The sequence below is a fragment of the Cygnus olor genome, chromosome 1, assembly GCF_009769625.2.
Source record: "Cygnus olor isolate bCygOlo1 chromosome 1, bCygOlo1.pri.v2, whole genome shotgun sequence".
NCBI lineage: Eukaryota > Metazoa > Chordata > Aves > Anseriformes > Anatidae > Cygnus > Cygnus olor.
Window position 1 is genome coordinate 64,217,088 of NC_049169.1, and position 26,045 is coordinate 64,243,132.

Below are 26,045 nucleotides of genomic sequence, written 5' to 3' on the forward strand. Positions count from 1 at the left end.
TAAATGCTTGAGAATAAATTGGGAAGTTTGCTTCATGCAATACCGTTAGCACTCATGGCTGACCTTCAGGAGGCTTTTTTTCTTCAGTAAATTCATAAGGAAACTAAATCATTTAAACCAGCTGGAAGATCCCCTAAATGCTACAGTTCTATAATCATTTCCCTCCCAGCTTATAAAACTGGCTTTCTCCAGTTTACTGCCAGGCCCTTTCATTGCAGATTGAAAAAATAAAGGTCTCCAAGGACTTGGGCTTCTCAACTCTTCTAGAGATCGATTGGATCAATTTTCCTTCTGTGCGTTTCGACGTCTCTGCCCTAATTCTGGGGACAGTCACTGTGGCACGCTGTCAGGTGGCTCTTTGCAAAGGGACAGATTCCTGGATCTGATCAAGGCATTAAAACAAGCTCATCGGAGGTTAAAAGCGACAAAAAATAACAGAGCAGTGGGTAATTGCTCTGTAATGGGTACCAGTGAATCTGTCAGAATTTTCCTTTTTACCTGAGGCAAGCAACCTGTGGAGTAATGCAGCATGTATTGTTTGGTCATGACTTTAAACTCATGCAGATGATTTGTAGCGATTTCATAACACGAGTTTATTAGGTTGCCTGAAGCACACTATGTTCATCAACACTTCGCCTTGGTTCACTCCATCCATCTTGTAAAATTCTTTCCTTTCTGGCCCTTGTGAAAAGTGTGCTTTCTTCTCTTCTGCCTCCTAGCCCTGAGCTATCAGTTCAAGGAAACAAAACTGAAGCACACAAAATAGCTTTGCTCAAGTGCTCGCACTTGGATGAGTTTGTGCTCTTCTGAGGAGGCTTTTGACAGGCAGCAGCCATGTAAGTGAACTCCACTCTGCTGCCTCTCTGCTCCTCAGAAAATCCTGCTGCAAACCCCCCCTGCCCTGAGCATACTGGCTAAGAGACTCATTGCCAAACGGGAGACGCTCTGTAACACGGCCAGTGCTTGTAGTGTTCGCCTCGTACGCCAGCCACTGCAGGAGGAAACCACTGTTTTGAGAATTGTTTCTTTGTTAACAAGGTGGGATCGACAAGTTAAGTTTGAGGTGAAAGCTTATGCTCTCAGTGAAGATGCTCGGCCTCTTTCCAACGTGGGAGGTGGCAGTGCGCTGGACTCGTTGTTTGCGTCTCGCAGGAGCAGTGGGGGTGGATGTCCCCGCTGGCCTGGCTTTACCTCTGCCTGTTCCCTCTCTGAAAGCCCAATGGCCTTCAGTGAGGATGTTGCTCTCTGGATGTGTTTCTGGTGATCAAGCTGAGTCTGCTAAATAACTAGATTTGTTTGTATTGTTCTTACTCTTATTTTTCTCAGAATAGCCTTCTTTATTCAGGGTCTGAGGGCAAGAGTTATGTGTAGTTAATTCAAGAATGTTTTTCTTCCCATACATTTTATCAGTTACAAAACCTTCAAAAGTAAACCAGAAAGCATAAAAAAAATGTGGGGGAAAGACAGTATTCTGGAATAAGTAAAAGCATTACTGCTTCACAAGATTTTTCCTACTGATGCATATTTTGGAAAAAGAACCTTTTTCCTCTGTATTAATAATACAAGTAATTTGAAAGTTTTTACAGTGGCTTATAAACAACAGTCTGTATTGATACTTTTCATTCTCGAATTAGGTTTTAAAATATTGCCTTTGTTTTTGCTCTACAGTTCAGGTTTCTGTGCTGTGTTTTTGTTTGGCTTGTGGGTATATCGGATGCTTTACTTGTTTAATTGCATTTTAACCACGAGAGTATATGTGATTGGCGTTTGGAGCAAGTCTTTGTTTCTCTGGAAATGGTCGTGGAATAGCAATTCTGATTGCTGCTTATGGATGTTACATTTAATCAATAACTCAAATACAGAAATAATGGCAGCGCTCTGTCTTCAATCTTGGCTGGCAATATTACCCACGCTGGCTGATACTTCTTTCTTAATTATTCAGCAAGGGCCTATTTATTGTGTTTAATAATAGGATCAAACATATGCAGTGCAAATATTAAAGGGGAACAAGAAGAGAAAAAGAGTTGGTTAATTTAATGAAAATACCTGTTTCCTGCAAGCAAATCTATGCAAGAGTCTTGGTATCAGCTTAGTTACGGCATTGCTTGTCCCAGGGGTTCTTTAAAAGTGAAATTTGGGAGAACCAGCTCTCCTGTCTTAGTTGGAGTCGGGCTGCCTCCAAGCTGAGGATCAGAGGCCATGGCATTGCTTTTCTGTGGCGACTCTTCTCACAGCCTTTGAGGACAAGCTCCTGGCTGTATCTGTGTGTGTGAGGAGCAGCAGGCCAAGAGCCACCGTGGGCTGTGAGGTGCGGCCCCACCACTGCGGCCTCAGCACCCCATGGCCTACCCGCTGGCCTCTTGTTCAAAACCTCCATCCCCGTCCCTGTGGAGGACACATGGCTGGCTGGGTAGCAATCCAACGTGATGGCAGCACGCAGACCACAGCTTGACCCTTGGCTTTTCCTGACAGTGCGTTCTCCTAGGCAAAGCCACATGCCTGGGGTCCTTGTCCAAACTCAGGACAGCGTTGCCCCACCACAGCACACTCTGTTACCTGCTGTTACATGTGCCTACTGTATGGTACCTGCTCCCTTAACATGAGTAGATGTGTTTGTGGTACATCACATAGCACTTCTCTCCTTTCACCTCCTCCATCACCTGTGTCATCTTGCCTGGACACCTGCACCATTTTTGACCAGATCCCATCACTGTCTAGAGACTGGCTGAGCAAGCACAAAGCCCTGGGAGTATCCTCTGAGGGAGCTAAAACTTCTCCTACGATGTGTGGCTCCTTCTTCTCCTTGCCTGTGCCAGCCTGCTTTCTCCTACAAGAGGCCCGTCTGCCCACTCCCTCTCCACATCAGCGGGCACAGCTCAGTCCCCTCTGCCTGGTTGAGGTGCTCCCTGGCCAGGTCCTGGCTCTTGAGAAGGTCGCTAACCTCAGGGCTCATAAAGGCCAGCATCGCTGTCTCCTTTTGCCTGGTTTTTGGGTTGGGCGTGTTGCTGGAAGATGCCCCACATAGCAGCCAAACCAGGCAGTCCTTGTGTAAGGGACATGAAGTGATCTTGGCTGTGGCCTGCTGGAGTGACCCAGACCACTGGTGACTTTGGAGGGTAAGGAAGCTTTGAGCAAACTTCACAATGCAATTTCATCTGCTTGCCTTGAGCTGAAAGGGTGACACGCCTTTTGGTGTTGGTTTCAGGGAGGAGAAGCTATCAATTACGTGTGGATATTTGGTCGTCTGTATAAACACACATCTGAGCTAAGCATTACTAAGTGTCCGCTCTGGTCCCATCCCATCAAAGTTTGATGTGGCTGGGGGATGCGTTACAGACTGTTGCAAACTCCCCAAGGCAGAAGTTGCTCATATTTCTGGCTAAGTGAGCGCAACATCCCGTAAACGTTCTTGTGAGCAAGCTATGCAGGATCTCTCATGTTTGCCAAGTTTTTAAATATCAGTATTTAAACCCACTTCTGTGGCGGTAGGAGACTACAAAATGATGTCGTTTTCTTGCTGTTACTTACTTTTTGGAAGTTGCCAATGCAGTTCAAAGAGAATATTTTAGGGGCTTAAAGAAGGCTGGATTATTTGTGGTCTTATTTTTCTGGCAATAGATGAGACTGAATTGTGGTCAAAATAGGATAAAATATAATTATTTTTTCTAATTCTGCCAAGTTTCAGAATTATTCTTTTATTGATGTGCTTTTGGCTTTTACCATTTATTATCTGTTTAGATCAGATAGAAATAATAGCTTTGCAAAGGAAATCCATTTAAAGCAAGCCACTAATCTTTACAGCCTATTGCAGATTTTAATTTTAATTTTTTACAAATGAACCCTAGCATGACAGAGCCCTGAGTGTCTGTGATGAAAGAGCTGGTCCATTTTTAATTTGAAGAACTTAAGGATTTTTGTGTAGATGATTGAGTGGAAAAGTGACAGAGATGAAAGTTGTTGGAAGTATATTGTTTAGTATTTCATGCCAACAGTAATAGCACAGGCACAATTTACTTACAGAGCTTCTGACAAAAGCAGTCATTTGCTGCCAATTTTTGAATTGTTTTCTTTCGGATTCTTTCTGTGTTGCTGTATAACTTTGGCATTGAGTTGCATTTGATTGCAAACATCAAAAAGTTTCACTGAAAGGATACCATCTCTGAAGAATGTTATTTTTCTTCTCCGCTATATTGCTAACAGACTTGTGTCATTCATATTTAAAAAGAACAAGCTATTTTTGAGGCTGTTAAAAATAACAGACGGTTTCCTAACAAGAGAAGAGTGAGGAAAGACTTTTTTGCCATTTATTTTGTATTTAGAGATGGCTGTGACATATTTACAGATTGCGTTATTTAATCTGACAGAGGCAAAGGGACATGCTAGATCAAAATGTGAGATTAGGAATTTTCCGGAAAGGAAATACCTTCTTCCTGAAGTATGCAGCACTGACATCCAGTGAACTGTTTTTTAAGTAGCTGGTACATGGGTTTCATTTGGAAGGAAAAGTTTGTGGAAAGTGGTCCAAGCTTCAGTTTGCATACAATGCAGCTGAATTTTGTGCCTCTGCTGCTGGTGGCTTTTGACAGAAGGTCTGGGTCCAGCAAGGACCATCCCTGTCCTTTCCATAAGTGGATCTGGAAAAATTGTCAATGTAAACCATTAGGTTATAACCGCTATTAATTGGCAGAGGATCTTCAGGGGAATCCAGGGAGCTTTGTGACCTTCATCTAATACCTTGTATAAGCAAACTCGTGCTGCTGCAGTGATGTCGTGCACTAGCTCTTGTGTACCCCTTGCTCTCTGTCTCCCCCGAGAGCTCGCTGCCCTACGGCAAAATCAGAAAGGGGAGGAAGAGGAGGGAAGGTTGGCAAACATATTACTGCCCCTCTTGGTTTTTTGCCCATCATTTTTTTTCGATTACTCTCTCACTGTCACTTGCTGTTTGTTTCTAAATTTTCATTAATTAGTTTTTGGACATTAAGACTGACAAACTCCCCCCAAAACCTCTCTGTTTTACTGTCCTGAAGATGCGCAGTCCCTCTACACCACCACAGCGTGTGATAACCGCTTTTCTTTCCGTCTTCTTATCTCTGTGTTAAGGACTCAAACTGTAGATGTGTGTGTTTTTCCCCCTTCTCTAATTAAATGAAAAATGAGCATTTAAATTGAATTTGACAGGTAGTTTTGGATTACGAGTAAATTATGGAAGTGTTAAAGAAATCTCGAAACAAATTGATTCTGTAATAAAACAATACTTTTCAGGCTAAATTTACAGGAGGTTCAGGTTATTTTCTCCCTTTATTTCTTCGCAAATTGTGCCTAAATCTTGTTCCAGAACAAGAGTTTTCACTTACCAGACTCGCTTGATTTGCCAGAAATGCTCACAATGACATTATTTGTCTCTCAAAGCATCACAAAACACTTTTTTTGTGTTGACTCCAAGTGATGGTTTTAAAAATATAATTCAGAAAACAATAAAAATAAAGTGTTCACCCTGATTGAGAGAAGGCTCAGCTGTAAAAGTTTGTTTTCTTTCCCCCCTTCCTCAAATGAAACTCTTCAGCCGTACCACCAAGTTATTTAAGTTCCTTAAAGAGCTGTTTCAGGACTTCTGAGGCTTGGGACCAGCTGAACCTCGCCTACCGCTGTGCTTATTATCAGTGCCTGTCCCTTTGTTTAGGGCTGCTTTTCCTGAGGAGGAGCTCTGCATTTGCTCAGGGGGAGCTTTTGCAGCTCCAGGTGAATGCATCCATCCCTGCCTTGGGCTGGGTGCCACGATTGAAGCCACGATGGTTCGCTGTAGTTAGCAGTGGTATATACAATTTCCTGCTCTGAGGTGTGCATCTTTCCTTTCCGGTGCTGAGTCCAGAGGCTCACCAGGAATAGACTGACAGTCTCATAGACATTGATTTCTGTGCCCTTTCTCTGCTGTATTTTACTGATAGAAGGGATCTATTCCTCCTCTTCTGTCCTACTGAAGTCTTCTGCTCTCTCTAATTTTTATTATTTTTTTTTTCAGTTTGGTTACTGGGTTTCCAGGCAAACACAGCAGCAAGAAGCTAGAGCCTTAGTTCCCTAACTGCACAAACATAATCTTAAGCCACCACGGTTCCTTCTGTAACTCAGCAGCACACTTCGACCAAAGTTTGTATTTACTGACACGAAATGTTTTATGGAGACTATCAAAGCAATGCAGCAGGCCTCCTCATCTTTTACGGTTTGTTTGTAAATGTTTACTAAGACACTTGCTTCCCAGGGACACCTCAATAATTTCCACTCGCAGTAATGGAGACTCATGCATGACTGGAAGATAACCACCTCCCTTTACTCATTAGTGTTTTTTTTTTTTTTTTTTTTTTTTTTTTTTTTTTTTTTGCGTGTGTGACTAGGGAGCCTGTCTTACATACCTCACAGCCCTCACACTCCTGTCAACATGCAGTGGGTCTGCAAGCAGCCCCTTTACCAAGCCCGGCTCTGGTGGAGTGAGCTGGGCGCTTGGGTGCTGTGCTGTGTTTTGGGGGAGCCTGTATTCAAGAGCTGCCAGCTCTTTTCTGTGCAGAGACACAGAGGCAGTAGTCAGTCTGTAGGAGTCCTGGCTATCCTCTGTGTTTTCAGGTCCATCTGCTCATGCTGGAGTGGTTAGTTGAAAGCACAGCTGCTTTCTGAAGCAGCCTCCTGTGCCACAGCTCAGCTCCTAAGTGCTTGCTGGGGATGCGACAAAGTGAGCTCCAGTGGCAGCAGGTTTCTTGGATACTGCTGCTGGATCTTTGGTAGCAGCAGAGGTCTGAGTGTCCTACTCTATCTCCGTCCTTTTCTTCTTTTTCTCTCCAGTCCTGTCTCCTCTTTCCTCCTGTACTATTCCTCCTTATGCCTACCTTCCCTTCTTTCTCTGTTATCCCCTCTCTTCCTTGTAATACTCAGGTAGCCTCTTAGCCACAAACATTCAGTCCTCTGCTGTCCAAGCAGATGGTCTCTTCCAGGCTGGGTGCAAGCACTGCTGGAGAGAGGCTCGTATCTCAATTGCTTTGCAGGAGCAATTGAAAGGAGAGTCTGATGCTGCTCCTGCTAGATGGTGTTACGTAGGGCTAGAGACCCTGGGGAATTGATACAACTCTCAAGTCAGGAGTGCAGATAGAGATTTTTTTCCCCCCAGTGGCTTGTCATGTGCCCAGAAGTGGAGTGAGTCGTCAGTGGAAGCAACAGCAGGCACATCTCCGCAGTTTCTCTGCTAAATTTCAAGTCCTTGCTCCAAAGTATGCAACCATGGAAGCTTTTTAAACAAAATGGTTGCATGACTCACTGATAGGGACAAAGCAATGATTTTCTCTGATCACTTTTTCAGAAATGGTCTAACTGTTTTACCTGAGACCTTCAAGGAAGAAAATAAATTCAGTTTGACACAAACTCGTGGAATGGAAGACTTTCAGCATGAATGAATAAAGCTTATCAAAAGAACAAGCAACAGAAAATAGGGGGTTGCAGTTGAATGCTTGGAGCAGCTAAAGCCTAGACGCTGCTATCAGTGCCGCTTGTAATGCGGTTACATGAAATACACTATACCAGCCCTTAACAGACCTGGGATGGGAAATAACGAGCCTAATGGTGAATTTCAAGGCCTCAGGTGTGTGTGATGCAGAGGAAGTAAAATGGCTGAAATCAATGAGAGTTTTCAAATTGCAGGCACGGTGCTTTGGTTTCCTGAGATGTGGTGGAAGGTGGCTGTGCTTTGATGAGGTCTTATTTTTCCTGTTAGCCCTGCTCCACCTTGTCTCCTTGTCGAGTCGGTGGAATGTCTGGTATGAAGGGAAGCTCTCTTTCATCTTCTTGGTCACATCTTTGATCAGTTAAGGGTGTTTTGCTATTTTCTTTCTTTCCTTTTTTTTTCCTGTACCCTTACTGTGCCTTTCTCTCTTCCTCCCAGTTTTCTCCCTCTACTTTTACCCAATGCAGAACAAGGTACATGATGCCTAACAGCGTAGAGGAAGGCCACGAGTTGGGTCATCCTGGCTATATGTGCCAACACGGTTACACCCTGCTCTGTTTTGCTGGAAAATCCAATAAAGTGCAAGAACGCTAAATTTGCAGTCATGGCTGAAAAAGCACGTGAAGTGTGTGTGCCAGTATCAGTGCAAATGAGTTAAAACACTTGTGACTTTCATAAAATCTCTCCATGGCTTTTAAAGAGTCAGTAAAACTGCTTCTGTTTGTGTGTGTTTATGCATCTGGGTCTGCGTGGGTAGCGGTGGCTGGGGTTTAAGGCTCTCCAGGGAGAGAAGGAGCAAGGATACTGCATGTATGCTGCAGGGGTTGTCAAGACTACTCATAAATTGGGAAGCAGGAGGACTTCTCTTTCTTCTCACTTGAAAAAGTTGTAGCTATGACTGATACTTTATTTCCCTGTGTTGACAGGTATTTTAAGTAATTGTAAAATACAGACGTTTAGAATATATGTATATATATATATTTTTTTCTTTTTCATTTGTATTTTTAATTCCACAACAGATTTTCGCTCCTGTTTTCTCCCTGGGCTATCACATATCCTTTATGGTCCTCCTTAAGGAGGAATATAGGCCAAATTAAGCTGAGAAGTTCCTTTTCCAATTTAAGATGTACTTGGCTAGACAGATTGTAAGGGAGTCATCTGTATGTAGAAAATGTAAGGAGGGTCTCTGTAGATAAAAATGTGGCTCCTGTAAAAATTCTGCCTTCTCAGAAGGGAAGTCTGACTGACTAATTAGATGTCCATCTACCAATGATCTAAAACTGACCTTAACTTAAAATAGCCCCCTTCTAAGTTGAAAAATGCCTCGATTAGAGGTCTTTTGTCAGGAATTAAGAATAGGTAAACAAGGTATAAAACCTTGCTTTTATACTCCTCCTCTAATGTCTTCCCTAATATTAGGGGTTTCCAAAGGGTTAGTTCAAAACACTGGTGGTTGCTGGGAGTGGGATCTGCCTCCCGAGAAGAATATAAATGGGAGTGACAATCCTCTCACAGCAGAGGGACCTGGCCAAAACAAGATCTCAAAATGCCAAAGCTTGTTCGGCCATGTGTAGATTGGTCTTTCAGATGTCCCCGATGGGTAGCATCCACCATACATCTTAATCGCTTGCTTCTCTCCCTTAAGAAAGCTTTCAAAGAGAACACACGAGTGAGTTCACATTTTACACCGAAACTGAGTCAGCTCCAGCGTGGGATAAATGTGTTCCTGATAGCGGTTTGTGATCGCTCACAGTGTCATGGCAATTAACTGCAGCTGAGAAGCTGTCCCACTCGTCTGTAAACTCTAGGTGCCGTCAACAGCGAAGACAAATTAAAAAGCTGTCTGCTTCTTCGCAAAGTTTGTTTTGATTAACGCGAAGTCCATCTGGTACCAGCGAAGTTTACATTGCTGTAAACTGCGCGGTATTGAGTTTTACTAGGCCACCTACCCTGCTGCCTTCAATTATGAAATCCGCGAGCGCTCTGATGATGTAATTGATTTCAGGATGAGCCGTGCTTTTCAGGAAGCCAGAGCTGCCAAAGATCTGTCTTGGCCTGCGTTCGAACTGTGTGAGAGAGGTCCCCGCTTTATTAAGCGTTCCCTGGATTTATTGTTTGTTGTGATTCTGGTTGCTTCAGGGAGTATTCCTGAAAGGCTTTTAAAAGATAGCTAGTAGCCAATTACATGCTGGTTTGCTTTGTGGGGAAGCTGGCGCGAAGCAGCGGTGGAACCTCTGTCCAAACGTGCGCTTTTCACACCCAGTCAGCAAACCTGGTGATCTGGATTTCTTGCCCTAACTTTATCTTTTCATCATGAAAATCTGCGAGACCCACATCTTGAAATGTTCACCTTGTTTTATGCTCTGGAGGTAGTGTTTTGCTGCGTGGAGCTACCGTCAGTGCAGTTTTCCTCCGTATGTCCTGTGCCCACTCCCACATGGGAATACATGTGTGTGTGTTTTGGCACCGTGAGCCACATTACAATGGTCGGGGTGGAGCAGGTGATAGGGAGCGGTTCCCATTAGCAGTGGGGTATTTGGCAGCCTTGGGTGGTGTGCAAATGTACAGAAATCTGACCTGTAAATGGCTTTATGCAATGCAGCTGTTTTAAACAGGTATGAAACAGTTGACCTTTCGTAACAGCAATTTCTTTGATTGTCCCAGTGAAAGGCAAAATCAAGAGCTTGAGCTGATCCTAAGGCTGTCTGGGGGAAGCTCTGCATAATTTGCAGCTTGCAATGCATCTAAATTTACCATGTGTATGTTGCGCGTGCTCTGTCTCACGGACATTTAGCAAATGTCCGCATCCAGGTGCCATTTGCAGTTCATTTGACTTTAATACACAAACTGAGTATTGTTCTTTGCCCACACCAGACTTCAGATGTTTTCCTACTTACCTTTCCTGAACCAAGTAGTAGGCTCTGGAAGGTGCTCTGAAAACCGCACGGTTCTTGTAAAGCTTGGATGCATTGAGGGAACCTGTACGTTTGTGCCGCTCATGCAGGTTGAGTTAATGGGCAGATGGCTTGGACATTGAGCACTGAGCAATGCCACCTTTCATGGCTTCCAGATAGACCTCAGGACAGCAGCTTTCCGAAAATGGAGTAATCGGCTTCTCAGTTAACTACCATGGAAGGAAGCATTTCTTAACCAAAGCTGCAAAGTAGCAAAAGCATTTGGAGGGTGGATCAGAAAGTTAAGGGCTCTCTGAACTCTCTTGCTTCACCTGTTCCCTCCTACCCTTTGTTTTCATTCTGGCGCCTGCTTGCTTGCAGCTCATCTGCTCTTCAGCACAGAGCGGTGATTTGCAGTTAGTGTCTACCTAAAGGTTTTTTTCTTGTTTTTTCCTCCTGAGGATGTTACTGCTCCACAAACACAAACTGTGAGAGGCCAGTGAGGATTCTCTGAAATGCTTTCAAAAGTCCTGCTCTGCAGTAGCCTGAGCTACCCAAGGATCTACCTGTAATTCTGCAGAGCACTTCAGATTAATTTTGACTTGTGGATAAACTCATGCCTTGAAACTGTTTGGTAGCTTCTGTATAGTGTTGTGCTTGCTGCAAGGAAGGTGCAAGATAGAGGCAGACAAAGAAAATCAAAACCAAGATGTTAAGAGTGAGCATTCCTGCACTGTGCTGCCAAGGATGAAAGAGCCAACTGGGAATGATCTCTTAGGTGTGAGATCCTTGCCCAGCATGTGCAAAGTCTGCATGCCCCCACCTCCCCATGGGTGCTTCCCCTGGGCCTGCGGCACTCCTGGATGTGGGTGGCTGGTCTGGAGGTGGTGAACACGTGGCCTGGAGCTGGTGGCAGCCTCACCAGTTTCAGGTCACTGGTGCGAGGTGATATGGTTTCTTGGGGACAAAGTTGGCAAACTTCTTAACGCCTCTGTCTCTAATTGAAGTCTTGGAGGGGGAGCTGAACTGTTCTGACTGCTCTTTTTTTTTCCAGAATAATTCCACCTAAACCAAATATTTGTAATGGAAAATTTCTGCCCAAAGTGCTACAGCTAGTTAAAACTTCAAGCAAGTGAAAACAGGTTCTTTGTAATGAAAAGAGTCAGGCAGTGTGATTAATAGAGGGCTCTCCTCCCTCCACCCAGCAAAAATATAAACAAAATGCAACCTAACACTTCTGTTCTTGCCGGAAATCATAAGGGAATAGATTTTCATAAAGGGTTCCAATGGGAACAAAAGACCAGGGTTTGATTCAAAGGCTATTAAAGTCACCGAGAGCCTTTCCCTTTGGCTGCGGTGGGTTTTGGAGCAGGGCCACAGTGAACACTTGAAGGCCAACCTGACCTTTCTTGGAGAGGGAAAGCTGAAGACTTAGTTTCATCTCACTTGTACTTGCTTCAGCCTGACTGAAGTCAGTGGGAGCTCAAAAAACTTTGCACTTTGCAGGGTTCAGCCCTTGAAGACTCATCTGACATTTAAGTCAGAGTCTGCGCTTAAATGTCAACATTTGGAAATAAGTAGACACGAAGATGCAAAGTCATTTGGCTTTGCTTACGATGTATGGTCTGGTTACTGAGCGTTATGCATGACGTGGAAAGTTTTCTGAAGAAGGGCTGTTTTGTAGAGGGCACCCAAATGTCCTGCTTTCTTGATGTTAAATGCTCGCTCTGTTCCTTGCTGGCTTTGCCCCTGTTGCCTTTGTTTGCAGTGCAGTTTTTTATCCATCTTTCCAGGGTGACCAGGACTGCAAACTTCCTAGTATAGAAAATTTGAACAAAAAGCCAGATATTAAATACCCTGGGCGGCATTAGGAAGTGTTACAGTCTTGTTTTTTCTGAGACTTGAAGGGTGGAAGCAATCAGATGATAAACTGTGCTGAGGAATTTGGGAAGGAAATATATTTATATGCTAGATGTTCATGGGAGAAATGTATGATGCTGTCATACTTGGAAAACTAACGTGTGTGCAGGTGTTGTGATTCATTCTATATTTTTTGTAAATCATTTAAATAGAGTATCCCGGTACTGAGTATTTGTTACGCAGAAGACCCTGCAAATATTTGGGCTCTGAATTTATTTTGTTTACTACTTATTTGTAACTTCTTAAAATTATCTGTCAAGTTTCCAATGGTTTTCTAGTTCCTCTCTGCTTAAAATATTCTTATCATCTCTTCTGTATTTCTTTTTGTTTCTCAGCACTTTATTACAGTGACAAAAACTCTATCAAGTCCCATAGAAATGGAATAAACATTGAATTAATGTCATAGGGATGCCACCATTTGTTATATTAAGAACACTCCTTGGAATTGGGCAAGTGCTTCTACCCTGTGTTAAAATAAATGTGTAGCTTTGGCTCCAGGTACAGTTTAATTTTATTCATTGAGAAGAAGGAAGGTTTTCATGAGCACTCCCATAACAATAAGCCACCTGTGTGTTTGTCTCTGTGCAGTTAATTATTATAACACCTTGTCAGTAGACTTGTAATGGAACAAGTGTGCAGAATACACTTTTAAAAAAAGTACTTAAAGTAAGTTCAGTTGTACTAGACAGTTCTTCCCATCTCTAGGGACTGAGTAGCGAGCTGGGAACAAGGCATTTTTGCATTTCAGTCATGGCCTGAAATTGAATGTGTTTGGTTGACCTTTTAAAAATGTGCCTCAGTGTATTCTTCTGGGAGACTGAGCACAGCAAGCTTAGTGAGACAAATGGGTTTTCCTGAGGATTAAGGAGTTAACTGATAATTAAAAAATAAAAAAATAAAAATCAGGTTTTGTGGGGGAAACTGCAATGTCTTATTATTATTATGTCAAGTGGTCTCTGTTTTACAGGTGAAATTTTCACCTGGAAAAGGCTTTGAAGTATAGAAGGGGTGTGATTATTATAGCAAGGTAGTTGAGGGTGGTTAAATGATTGCCCAGCTTTTTTCTAGTTTGAAAAATGAGCTATCGTTTGAAAGTATTTCAAAACTACATTTCCTTATGTTTCAGCTACCTGACTGCAAATAACAACCAGAATTTCTTGTATACTGCAAGGCCGTTTTTGAAGAGAGCTGCCCTGGTAATAAGCTATGTAAGTATGAATGGGCTTGGCTATGTATTTCTGTGTGTGTAATGAGAATGAGCGTTACGAGGTAGGACATCAAAAGAGTCAGAAAGCTGAGATGATGGATGTTAATGCAAAGTTAGTCTTGGAAAATAGTCTAGAAAATTTCAGCTGGGCAGAAACAAGGCTCTATGATTTTGGGTCAAACTTTCTTTTAATTTGTAGTGGTTGCCATTACAACGGTGTAACCATCTGCAGGCATTTGCTGCCCTAAATACAGGGGGAACCTATGGCACTGGGCTGACTGGCAAATCCTGACTTCTCAATGGCATGCTGTTAGTTTCACCGTAGGGCTTGTGCAGAGTCGCAAGAACAGCTCTGCTTGCAAATTCCTGGTGCTTGGTGTGCAAGCAGCACTTGACATGTTGTTGGGGAGAAAACCACCACCACAACGCTGGGTCTGCTGGGTGTGCAACTCCCCATCCCCGTGCTCCTCAAGGTGCCAAATCCCCTTGCTTATCCTGCAGTGACAAGTGGTTCCCAGAAAGGTGGTGAGCTGCCAGCCCACAGAAGTCCTTCCAGAAATTAGGATTACACAGCATGAGAAACATCGATGGAGCTTGTCCTTAGACCTGTGCCAGCATGAGTGAATAATAATAGCTTTTAAGACGTGAGCCCTGTATTTCCCTCTGTATTTAGTTAGAGGTCAGTGGCTAAACTCCACAGTCTGAGCCACAACAGGGTGATGGATTTGTCCTTCGAAATCCTGCTTTTGTTGTGGGTAGCTGCGCTGTGCAGGTTCCCCTGAGTAACGCTACAGGTGAAACGGGGAGGACAACACAGCGTGCTGTCTGTGCTGAGAGCTGACACGTTTGTCACTTGTATATTCATAGTCCTCTAGCTGATGTCCGGAAGATTAGTGTTCTTGCCTTACTACGCAAGTTCTTGTTCCCCAGGGCTCTGCACCACAGCAAGCCTGTGGTGTGCATGGAGGTGGTGGCTGGTGGGATGGAAAGGGGTGCAGTGGGGCTAGGGATTGCTTGGGCCTAGGAAGCCAGGGTAGGCTTGTCTGCCCTGAGCAGAGAAGACTTGCACCCTGCCTGTGTAAGCCCTTGAAACGGACTCTTCCCCTGCCTATGGGCTTCAGATGCTTGGAAAGGTAAACACAAAGGCCTCGGAGTTGAATTTTGCCACCTGCATGGGCTGTCAAAATTGATTTTTGCCTAAACAGCTGAGCTGACCCTTTTCTGAGCACAGCACAGAGCCAAGAGAGCTATCAAAAAAATATTTGGCAGTGGCTTTAGTTCCTCTTAGCAGCACATTACTAACCTGGATGTTCTTCTTTGAAGGTGATTCTCGTTTTGTATTTCCGCCTCTGGATAATGGGAGGATCCATGCCAATGTTTTCAGAACAGGACAATCCAGCTTCATTCTCACCCTATCTGCTGACAAGGTACAACACCACTAATCAAACAAAAGTTTTCAAAACTGTTGTCATGGCATTATTTTTTTCCTTGCACTAAAATGTTTTACAGATGGTAAATGAGAAGGCTTGTTTTGTTGTCTTAACTTAATTACTTCTCCTTATTGCTCTGTTTAGAATAGAAAACAATCAGTGTTATTTGAACCCCAAAGCGTGCTCCAGTTCCTGTAGAGTTATGTTACATCCTTTCTTACTGAAAATTCTCGATTTATTTTTATGCAAAGCCCCAAGCGTATAGTTTAGTTGACTGAGCATGGGACTGGAAAGCCCAGTGATTGAGGCCTAAATGTTAAAACTGTCTCCTCCTGAGGTATGGGATGCAAGCATTTAGCGTTTTAGCTTCAGCTGCAGTTTGTGTAAAAGGGGATGACTGCGTGTGTTGGTGAAATACGGGTGACTGATCAGGACTGTGAAGGTGGAAGGCGGGATCCTGGTGGCGTATGGTACTGCCCTACTGGTGCACAGTCGTGGCTGAGCATAGGATGGGCTGCCATGTGTAATAAAAACAATGAACTTGAAATTTGTGTTAACAGGTTTGTATTCTGTTATTTTATCACCACTTTTTTTTTTTTTCTAAAGATACATAAATACTTAAACTTGACACAAAATGATTTTTTTTCCTTGCCAGGGACCTGCTATGTGGTTAGGTGGGCTGATGCCACATCCCTCTGTCTCTGCTGGACCTGACCTGCAGGGCGGTAGCTGCTGCTATTTAGCTCTTCCCCCCCAGACCTAGCCAGACCAGTGCTCCAAGAAAGTGTTGGGAAGTTGGCTTCCTCTTAAGACAGGGCCACGTGCATAACTGATTGTTGTGGTTTGCTACTAAACTGGGGAAAGACTCTTTGGAGGCTTCTGGAGGAAATTCCTGGTGTCTTAAATGAAACAGGAATGGTCCTTTTCTGTCATTTTCTGGCTTCGTTGGCTCCTAATTCCAGCAGCAGAATTGCAGCTGAGACACAGGTTAAGATCAAGAAATTCTTATTCAACATCTGCTTCAGAGTCAGGCTGGATCTCATTTGGGAGACCTTTATGATAATGTGACAACAGCTCCTATTACCATCAAGGCTAAAAGTGCTTCCAGGAAGGAAGTTGTCTGATTTGGAAAGCTCTGATCTGTTCACAGCATTTCTGGCAGAGTCATTAATACCAGACTCTGTGCTGCACAGTGTGAAGGTTTTGCTGCTGTCCCTTTTTGATATGTTTATGCTAAGAAGGGGGTCATCAAGTCCTAACTGATCCTGGGCTGATTTCAATTACTTATTTTGTGCTGCAAATGTCTTTCGTGTGTTTTTCTCTGTATATCATACAATGGGGAAGGTTTTTAAACCCCAAAGCTAGGCTTCTTGGAGTATGAAACAGCAACTGTTTTTATTAACAGCCTTGTGCAGGACAAGTGAGAGTGCTGCTGGCTGACCTCTGCACTGGCCCCAGCAGCAGCCCTGGCCTCACCTGCAGTCCAGCAACCTGTCTGCTCCAAACATTATGAAAAGTCACTACAGAAACCCTTCCAAGTGAAAACTATTATTGTTTCTCTGGAGGGATTCTAAAGCCCTGCAGTTAGCCTGGCTCTTCCATGTCTGCTGAGCTTGATCCTAACCCTCACTTTAGCCAACTTACCTAGGAACCTGTATCTTCCATCCAGAAAACCCATCCCTGGCATTCAGCTTAGGTGCAGGAAAGAAGGAAGCTGAAGAGAAAAGATTGCCTTTAATGCCTCATATTTCAACAGGGTAGAAATAAGAGGTGTTGTTAGAACAGTAAAATGCTTGAGAGTGGATTTGGAGGTGGTAAAACTTGCTGGCCCTGGTGTTAGGGGTGACATTAGCTTAGGGTCTAGGGCATCAATGCTTGAGGATATTCAAGATCCAGGTAGGTGTTAGTATGCGTGGTCACTTGCCTGGCTGGTGGGTGTCCTGTCACATAAGAGAGTTTTTTTTGTTATGGTCCAGCCTTGCAGAAGCTGCTGAGCAGTGCGTGATCCTCAGTTGTGGACACCAGCAGCAACAGGATATGGGAAACTGGTTTGAGAAGATTTAGTGAGGCTTTGAAGGCAGTAATTAGCTCATAGCACTGAATGTAAGGCCAGGATGTTATTTGCAGTTTGGGGTGAGTTGCAAGGGTAGGGGAGTTAGGTTTGGTATAGAGATTTGCAGCAGCTCTGAGGCTGGATGGAGCGTGGTAATTGAGGTATATAGTATGAGGCCAATTGGCTTCAAGTCCACCTGTGACTGGAGACCAAGAATGTTACTTGATAAAAGGACAAAGCCCATGAAGCCAAAAGCAAGGCCAGTGTTGAGGTGGCTGCTAATGCCTGAAGTACAGCTGAAATAAGGGTTAGTGGCTCAGGCAGCAGAGGAGTTGTAACTCTGACAATCAGACAGCACAAATGGGGGTTTCTGCTTGCAAGCACAAGTCTTCAGTTGCACTGAGCTGGAAATGTGGTTACTGTGCATGCCTTGCCAGGGTAAATGTTATGGTTTTCAGCAGGACTGAAAGTTATGTTAAGACTTTGCCAAGTCTCTAGGGCTAGGAAGAAGGCTGATGACAACAAATGGAATAAAAAACCACAATAGTTTGGAAATGTGTGGCAGTTGTTGTGAAATATATGAGGTTAGATCTGGAGTTGGGGTCTTGCCTGGCATAGGATGAACCCCAATGAGTGTTATTAACTCTTGCAAGGTTTCTGCATTAGCTGTTGGGCTGTAAGGGTATGGTTTGTCCCAAAGCTGTCAAGGATTATTAGAGAGTGGCAAAGAGTAGGGGTAGATGTGAGTTATGGTTGGGTTTGAAAAAGTGTTTGCTAATGAGTTCAGATTTTTTCAGCCCATACAATGCTTGTAATGTAAATTAGATGACCGAGGCTATGAAGGAGGTCTCTATATCTGTGATTGTGTAGAGGAGGGGAGCATACAGAAATTAAAGTATATGAAAAAAATCTAAGAGGATAACAGGTTCAAAACAAGCCAAGGATGTGGCTTGCAACAGATAACTGATCTGGGGAGCTTGTTCTGTAGAATGTTGTGTGTGTGCTTAAAGTTTATGCAGGATCAAAGAGGGTTTTTTGGTCTTTAAAAAAAATAAATAAAAACAAAACAAGAAAACAAACAAAAAAGATATCCAGGCTACTAAATACGCAGAAACCACATCTAATCTGTTAGCTAGAAACTGGGAAAAAAAGTACCATCTTATCCTTTTCTTACATGCTTTACTAGGCATTAATTTTTGGTCACTGCTGGATAGAGGGTTTTGGTCTGGACACACTTTTTGTGTGGCGCGGTTTGGCCCTAGAACATGACCATATGTAGTGTTTAACCTGTATCCAATCTTGGATGATGTTGACAGAGACTATACGAATGTAGACAGAGGATTGATCAACTATTTGGAAGAAGAAACATTGTGAAATAGTGACAGTTTTTCAATCTTAAAAAAAACACTGTTCAGTATGTTCACTGAATTACAGTCTTTACAAGTACACATGAATGGGGATTCAAATAAACTCTTTGCAAGTCAGAAAATGAATACTTCCATCCCTGAAAGGTGCTGGATTTTCTAATATTCCCAAATACCTTAAAACTTCCAGTGAGATAAATGAAAGCCATGTTTGCTCCAGTGTGTTGCTTGGCAAGGGTGATATGAGAAGAAATCTGTCCATTGCTCCCTCTCTCAGCTGAGGCAGAAATGAAAGTATTGGGAATCCCACTGTTCCTAAGCACTGCCATTAAAGCCTGTCCATACAATCTTGTCTGCTACAGAAAATAAGTAGCTTCTCCAGTGACCTATCCTAGAGAATACAGATTTCCAGTCACTGCGACTTGTGGCATCCCAATATCTGCAATGGGAAAGCTGTTGTGATACAAAAAACAATCCCAAACCTCTGTTACAAAATTATTGCTTGAATTAGATGCAAGTTGAGGAAGAAAGCAATTAGAAAGGTTTGGAGCTACCCAGCTTTGTGCAAACAGTGTGCTGAAGTGCAGCTAGGGTATTAGCAGGGTGTTGACTGGTGAGCTGTCACGCTTCAGATGTTTTGCACAACATTTCTTTATTCCCCCATTCTTGAGGGGAAAGAAGTAGGAGGCCTCCGAATAAACAGACTGTGTTACTAACACCGTGGTAAGACAAGGAAAAAAGCCCATTGTACAGCATGCCTTAAGGTGTGTGAAACATTAAATCCTGCCAGTAATTGCAAACTAAGAAAATGTATTTCTTTGTAACTGCATCTTTGTATGTCAAGTTATATTAACTTCTTCTGGCATCAGCCTCGTGTTGTCCCTTGGCTGATCACTCTGGTCATGAAGCAGTCCGCTTTGTGTTGTTGCATTAAATAGCTAACACATTTCTGCCTTGATGACATTGTCCTCTGGTTGAACTGTTCTCTCTGTAAGCTGACTTTCTGCTTTTCTTTGGTGTTTCAGTCAGGTAAATGAGAATTCAGCCCTGCAGAAAGCTGAAGAAATGCTTATAAAAATTTTTATCTATAGATTGTAAGAAATGGCACATACGCCTTTTCATATGGATTTGTGACTGTTTTTGGAGCAATGCATTTAATCATCGTGGTTGCAACATCCAAGGGGATGAATTGCAGAGAAGCACGTGGCAGACCTGTGCTGGAGATGTGGGTCTCTGCGCCAGCCACTTCTACCAAGGCAATAAAGTGTAGTGACTCCTCTGGTATGCGATTTGCACTGACCTTAGGCGGGGAGTTGGCATTAAAATGGACCCCTGCAATATATCAGCCTTTAATTAGCCAGGTTTGGATGTGCTTCCTGAGTGGAAAAGGTCTGCCTGTTTAGTCAGGACTTTCTTCTGTGTGCCCAAAGGTGTTTAACTTCTTCAGCCCTATGTGCTATCTCTCTGTGGGCACCCAGAATTGGGGCCCACATCTGTACAAAAAGGAAAACAGCAATGTCTGTCAGAATTGCTATCAGGTCCACCCAGGGCCAGGCAGTCGATATTGTAAATGTAAAATGTTGTTGTTGTTATTGTTATTATGCTAGGAGGGTGTGTGTGGGGGGAGCCTGTTAGGAAGATGACACTACAGAGCAAAGGCCAACCTACAGTACCATTATGTTCATGGAGGAACCTGCTTTCCAAGAGTCACATGAAAGATTTGAGCATCTCCTAGTTAAGTTTTCTTGGTTTAATGAACAAATACAGGTGTAGGTAGTGTTTTTCTGGAAGTCAGCTGAAGAGGCATTTTTGGTGGGCCGTGGCACTTGCTGACATGCTGGTTCCACCACAAGCCTTCCCTGCTGAAAGCTGGTGTTTGGAGTGGCAGGGTGCAGCTGAAGCAGAGGCCATCAACCCCTGTAGGCAGTGCATTTTGTTCTTCAAAACATGTTCATGAATGAAGGCTACACCACAGCCTCTGAGGCAAAGCAGTGTGCTCTGGGTGGCCCTTTCACTCCTGCCTGCGTAGGGTAGGGGTAGGTGATGCTCTGGTGTACAACAACCATTTCCAGAAGTGTTATCACAGCGACTTTTATAACCTCTGGGTTTTTAATTTCCTGAGGATCAGCAACTGGCCATCTCACCTGCTGCCCAGGGGACCTTCCATCCCTGCTGCCTCAGTGGGCCTTTTCGGGAGCAGGCCGGGAAGCTCCGGGCGAGGGGTGGCTGGGGGTGAGCTGAGCTGAGCACAGTGTTTGATCACAGGGCATGCTTCTCTCACAGCACACAGGCCTGTGGAGAGGAAGAAAAGTACGAGATCAGTACCAGGTTTTCCAGTATTGCGAGTCTGACAGCAGGCTTGGGTTTCACAGAATATGCACAGGCTCTTCGAAAGTCTTCCCTCTTGAAGAATTTGACGTATTTTAGATTCTTAGCCACAGAGCTGAAACAACCGCTAGAGCCATTCACCAGATCAGAGCTCTTCCGGCAGTGCCCCCCTGTGCCCCTGCTGCATGCCAGCCCACCTTCCAGGGAGTTACCTTGCTCTCCATCAGGCTGCAGCAGTCTTTTGGTACTCCTCTGCTCCTGTCCTCTACTACTGACAGCTCTTTTCCCCTAGATGTGAAAGTTTTGATGAAAGGGTCTGCACAAGCACTTTCCCCATTCTGAGTATTTTCTGTCTAGCTGATGTTTGGATTTGGATGTTAAATTGGAATTAGTCTCTCTCTTTGTGTATTCTCACTCCACTGTCACAGGATGTGCTGGATAGACACAGCATGATATTTTTCTTCTAAGGCTATGAAAAGAAAATGTTTAGGCTGACAATGTACAGATCAGTAAAATAAACTCATGTGGGAAGGTATGATTTAACTGGCAGCTCCCCAGGGAAAGCACAAATACATACAATTTTAAGACAACACCTTTAAATAACACCACCTGGTTATAATTGCAGCCACAGGTGTCCTGGGAGGACATTGTTGTGAAGTGGCTCATCAAGCACATTTGGCTTTAGGGCTTCCTAGTGGATGAAGAGAGCCTGGAGCTAAAGTCACTTCAGCTGTTAATGCAAGTGAGAAGCTCTTTTCCCTAATAAAGGTATTCTTCTCACCATTACATGAAGTGAAAGCTCCCTGAGTACCTGGCAACAGGCAGGCTGCCTTCAGAGAAGACCATTAACATCATCAGGGATTTCTAAAAGACAACAGTCTTCTTCCTGCTTCTGAGACCCCCCACCCTTTTACATACAACTCCCTTCTTTTCCAAAGTACCAGTTTAGTGCATTTCTAGTACCCATCTTCTAGATAGGTCCATCTTTTTCCCAAGCAGGAGAATATTTTTTGCCCTTGCCTTACTAAAATCCTTAGTGCAGTAAAGCCTTACATTGGTGGGTGTATACCCCACTGGTTTTGTGGGGGAAAGGTGGACCCCTGTTATTTGTCAGGGATGTGATGCGTCGTCCCAGAAGTGGACAGGCTGTAGGTTGCACCACTGTGTGCACCTAGAACAAATAGTTTCACTGGCCCACACTTTTCCATGCAGCCTTGGTAGGGCACGGTTTGAGTCTTGTGATCCCTCAGTTTTAAAAAGAAATCTATAATCATTCCCTGGGAACTGGGGAAAAAAACTTAAAAAGCTCCAAAATCAGATAGCAAATGAAACTCCTCATAAATTTCTATAACTATATATATATATATTTTAAGCTAGTTTCACAATCTTCATGTGCTCAGATCGTCTGGGTTTGGCAGAGCTGAGACTAGAGCTTTTCCAAGCTCTTTAGTCTCTATTACAGCAAAGGGTAACAGACAATCCCTGAAGTATTTTTATGTTGTATTGTTTATGGCTTTAAGTAGCACCCTTTATTTTCATTTTTTTGCAGTAGAAGCAATCAGGTGAGATAGTTGTTTTCTGCAATGGGTTCTAGATGTGAGTCATCCTGTATTTATCTTAAATAAGGCATGCAACGGTACACTTATACTAAAAAATTTAAAACTAAACAAACTGGATTGCTATGACAACACCTGCTACCTACAGAAGTTTTGTTTTTCTGAATGTGCCAGAGATTATGAGAAGGGAAAAGAAACACTTGACACCTGCTGAAACTTGGATTTCCAGGTTCAGTTTGCAAATAAAAAATGACTCTGCTGTAATGCCAATGTTGTTAACCAGCCTGGGAGAAAACTGGTTGCCAATTAAGAGGCAGATTCTTCCAATCACATCACTAGTAATACTCTGCCTTGTCTGAGATTAGCTGATGAGAGGGAGATGTTATAGGCAGGGATTTTTCTCCCCTGGAATTCCAAGAGACATGAACGGCAATATAGAGAAGATCATTAATTTAAAATGTAATTCACTTAGTCAACTAATTAAAAGAAAATACTTTTGTTGCCATTTGCAGGTAGGCCTCTGAAACATAATTAGCTCCTGGAATCGTTCCACGAATCTTCAAGTACTCAGAATTTGCAAATTATCTCCTTGCCATGTCAGCTTTGGAGAGAATGTTCTTCAAACGTTTCTCGGGCATCCAGCTTTCTCCTTAGTGTTGTGATACAAGAGCCACACAGATACGGAAAACTATCACGTGCTTTTGAGATCCATAAGTAAAAGCAGCACGGAGTTGTCACTATCTATTATTAACATCTTGTTATTTTTCTGTTACTAGGACCTAGAATAGCGATAGTTTCTACTGCTTTATTTTGTACAGCCATCAATCTCATTCTAGGACAGTTTGCCAAAGCTGAAAGCATATCCAAACTTTTACTTGGATCAGAGCTCACTTGAGACTTTCTTGCAGCTTAAAAAGTCCTGCTAAAGTCAGACAGCAGCCTCCTGGGACTTGCTTTCTGTGTCTGCTTTTGGCACGTGCAAGTTCAGGGAGAGTTCAGGCCTGGCAATGAGAGACCCGGCCAAGGATTCTCTAGAACAACTTCTGGAGATGTGAACCAGTTGACTGTGCAAAGATAGCAGTGACTGTCACAGGCTTTGAAATAGTTCACCGCTCTTGGCAGAGTGTATTTAGGATGCTAATTATTGCCATAATGGAACAGAGCAGTTGTCCATCTCCTTTGGGAGCTGCCTCTGGCAGTGAGCTGTGCACATGGCTTTTGAAGAAGGTGAAAACCCTGTAAGCACAGAGAAAAGGAGACTTATTTATAAACCTCTCCTGGTCAGTGCACGTCTCAGAGTCTGTCCTCTCATCTCCCACAGCAGTGTGACCTAACCTTCCATCAGAAATGCTTTAACATACTCTAATCCGGCTACCCTTAATTCCTTTTAAAATTTGTTAAACTGACTCAATTTGTTACGGCAGCAAACTGCTTATTTCTTCCGTGCTGCACAACGATTTATCAGTTCATGTCTTATTAGGGAAGATGCAGAAAAGTGTCTAGTCTGTCTTTAGCTGAAATGCTGCAGCTTGCACAGATCCAAAATATCTTGTCTTTTTTTCCTGCCTAGAATCACAGAATGGTTGAGGTTGGAAGAGACCTCAGGGTCCATCTGGTCCAAGCCCCTGCTCCAGCAGGGCCACCCAGAGCAGGTTGCCCAGGACTGCGTCCAGGTGGCTTTTGAAGGTCTCCAAGGAGGAGACTCCACAGCCTCTCTAGACAACCTGTGCCAGCTCTCCGCCACCCGCACAGCACAGAAGGGCTGCCTGGTGTTCAGAGGGAGCCTCCTGTGCTCCAGTTTGTGCCCACTGCCTCTTGTTCTGGCACCGGCCACCACTGAAAAGAGCCTGGCTCCATCCTCTTTGCACCTTCTCTTCAGGTATTTGTAGACATTGGTGAGATTGCCCCTGAGCCTGCTCTTCTCCAGGCTGAACAGGCTGAGCATCTCACAGGAGAGGTGCTCCTGTCTCCTCTCATCTTGGTGGCCCTTCACTGTACTCTTCCCGGTATGTCCATGTCTCTCTTGTACTGGGGGGCCCAGAACTGGACGTAGCGCCCAAGGTGCAGCTTCACCAATGTTGAGCAGAGAGGAAGGGTCACCTCTCTTGACCTGCTGCCAGTACTTCACCTAATGCAGCCAAGAATGTCATTAGCTTTCTGGGCAGCAATAGCACGTTGCCAGCTCATGTTCAGTTGGTGTCCACCAGGACCCCCAGGCCCTTTTCTGCCAAGCTGCTCTCCAGCTGGGCTGTCTCCAACACGTCCTGGTTCCTGGGGCTATTCCTCCCCAGGGGCAGTACTCTGCACTGCTCCTTGTTGGACTTGATGAGATCCTGGCCAGCCCACCTCTCCAGCCTGTCAGGGTCCCTCCGGATGTCCGCACGGCTCTCTGGTGAGTCAGCCAGTCCCCTCAGTTTTGTGTCAGCAGCAAATTTAATGAGGGTCTGCATTGTCCATATCGTTAATGAAGATGTTAAGACTGGAGCCAGTACTGACCCCTGGGGTACTCAGCTCATTACTGGCCTCCAAGTCGACTCCCCACGGCTGCCCGCTACCCTCCGGGTCTGGCTGTTCAGCCAGTTTTCAATCCACCTCACTGTCTAAAAGCCTGGTCTGTGTAAGCAGGAGAAGGTTTGCAGTGTGTTGTGGTTCGTTAAACAACTTCCATGGATGTTTTGGTGCTTATTGAGAACGGTAACATGCAGGGCTTGGAAGGACAATTATTCCAAAAACTTGGTTGAAGTACAAACCTAACTCAGTGCTTCTGAAAATCCTAAAATACACACTTGTAACAATATTATATGCCGTGACGTTATTCAGATTGGTATAAATGGATATGCATTTTAGTTTAAAGCTAGGAATGGGTCTCGGTTTGGCTTTTAAGTAGCTGTAAATAGATACTGGCAACCTTTTCCGAGCTGTCGCTGTATTAAGAGCGATGCACAGCTCTGCTGTTTTCCAGCTGAGCAGAGGTGTGGGAGCACCGCGTATAACTTCACTGCGAGCACCCTGGTGTGAGCAAGCTGCACCAGGTTTTGTGTTGCTGGGTTTCTCAGTAACGCAGGCCAGAAGAGATTGGCTTGTTAATTAAAAAAAGACTTTTTTGTTTCTTCAGAAATAGCAAACAATCAAAATTTGAAGAATTTGGGTAGAATTATATTGCTTTTTTTGAGGGATGCTTTCTTAAATAGAAACTGGCCTTTTAATCACTGTTGCTGTTAAGTGAGAAAATGCATTTTCTCTCACTTTTTTCCCTGTTTACTACTTCAGGGAGGAAAATGGCGGAAGGGAAGAGAAATGTGCCAAGTGGTTGAAACCCTTAAAGATATGGGAATATATCACTTTCCATCAGAATTGTGAAATGAGAATGATTTGGGGGGGAAATGGGAATGTGCCTTTTCCACTGTTTACAATGAAACATTATTCTAGCCATTTAACCTTCCCAGCTTTTGAGTTGCTGTGCAGCTGGAGATGTTTGGTTTTTTGGATGAGAAGAAAACTGATATCCTAACTGTTTGTGGTTATTTGAAAATGTTTTCACAAAAATGTAGGCCTGTTTCATCCCCAGGTCTTGGCCCAGCACCCATCTGGGAAATTCCATCCTGCCCGCCTGAAGTCATATTTAGCCTCAATATCTTACCTCTTCTGCCACAAATATATTATAATGCTGTAACTGTTGTTGTAAAGGCTGCGTTTTGACCCCAAAGGGGCAGGTTTTGAAGTGGCAAGTGAAGCAATTCTCTGGCTCTACATCTCTTGGGGATCCTTTGTTATCATTTTAATAAACTTGCTAAGGTACCATGGCAACTG

General features: G+C 43.8%; 1 protein-coding gene across 1 annotated transcript in view; it reads left to right on the forward strand.

The window, feature by feature from the left end:
- The window catches only part of TMTC1 (transmembrane O-mannosyltransferase targeting cadherins 1), a 151,825-nt gene that overhangs the window by 41,828 nt on the left and 83,952 nt on the right, over positions 1-26,045 (forward strand). The window contains exons 6-7 of the mRNA XM_040545250.1: positions 13,424-13,505; positions 14,828-14,931. Of these exons, the coding sequence (XP_040401184.1) occupies positions 13,424-13,505; positions 14,828-14,931 (186 nt within the window). The remainder of the gene's footprint in view (positions 1-13,423; positions 13,506-14,827; positions 14,932-26,045) is intronic.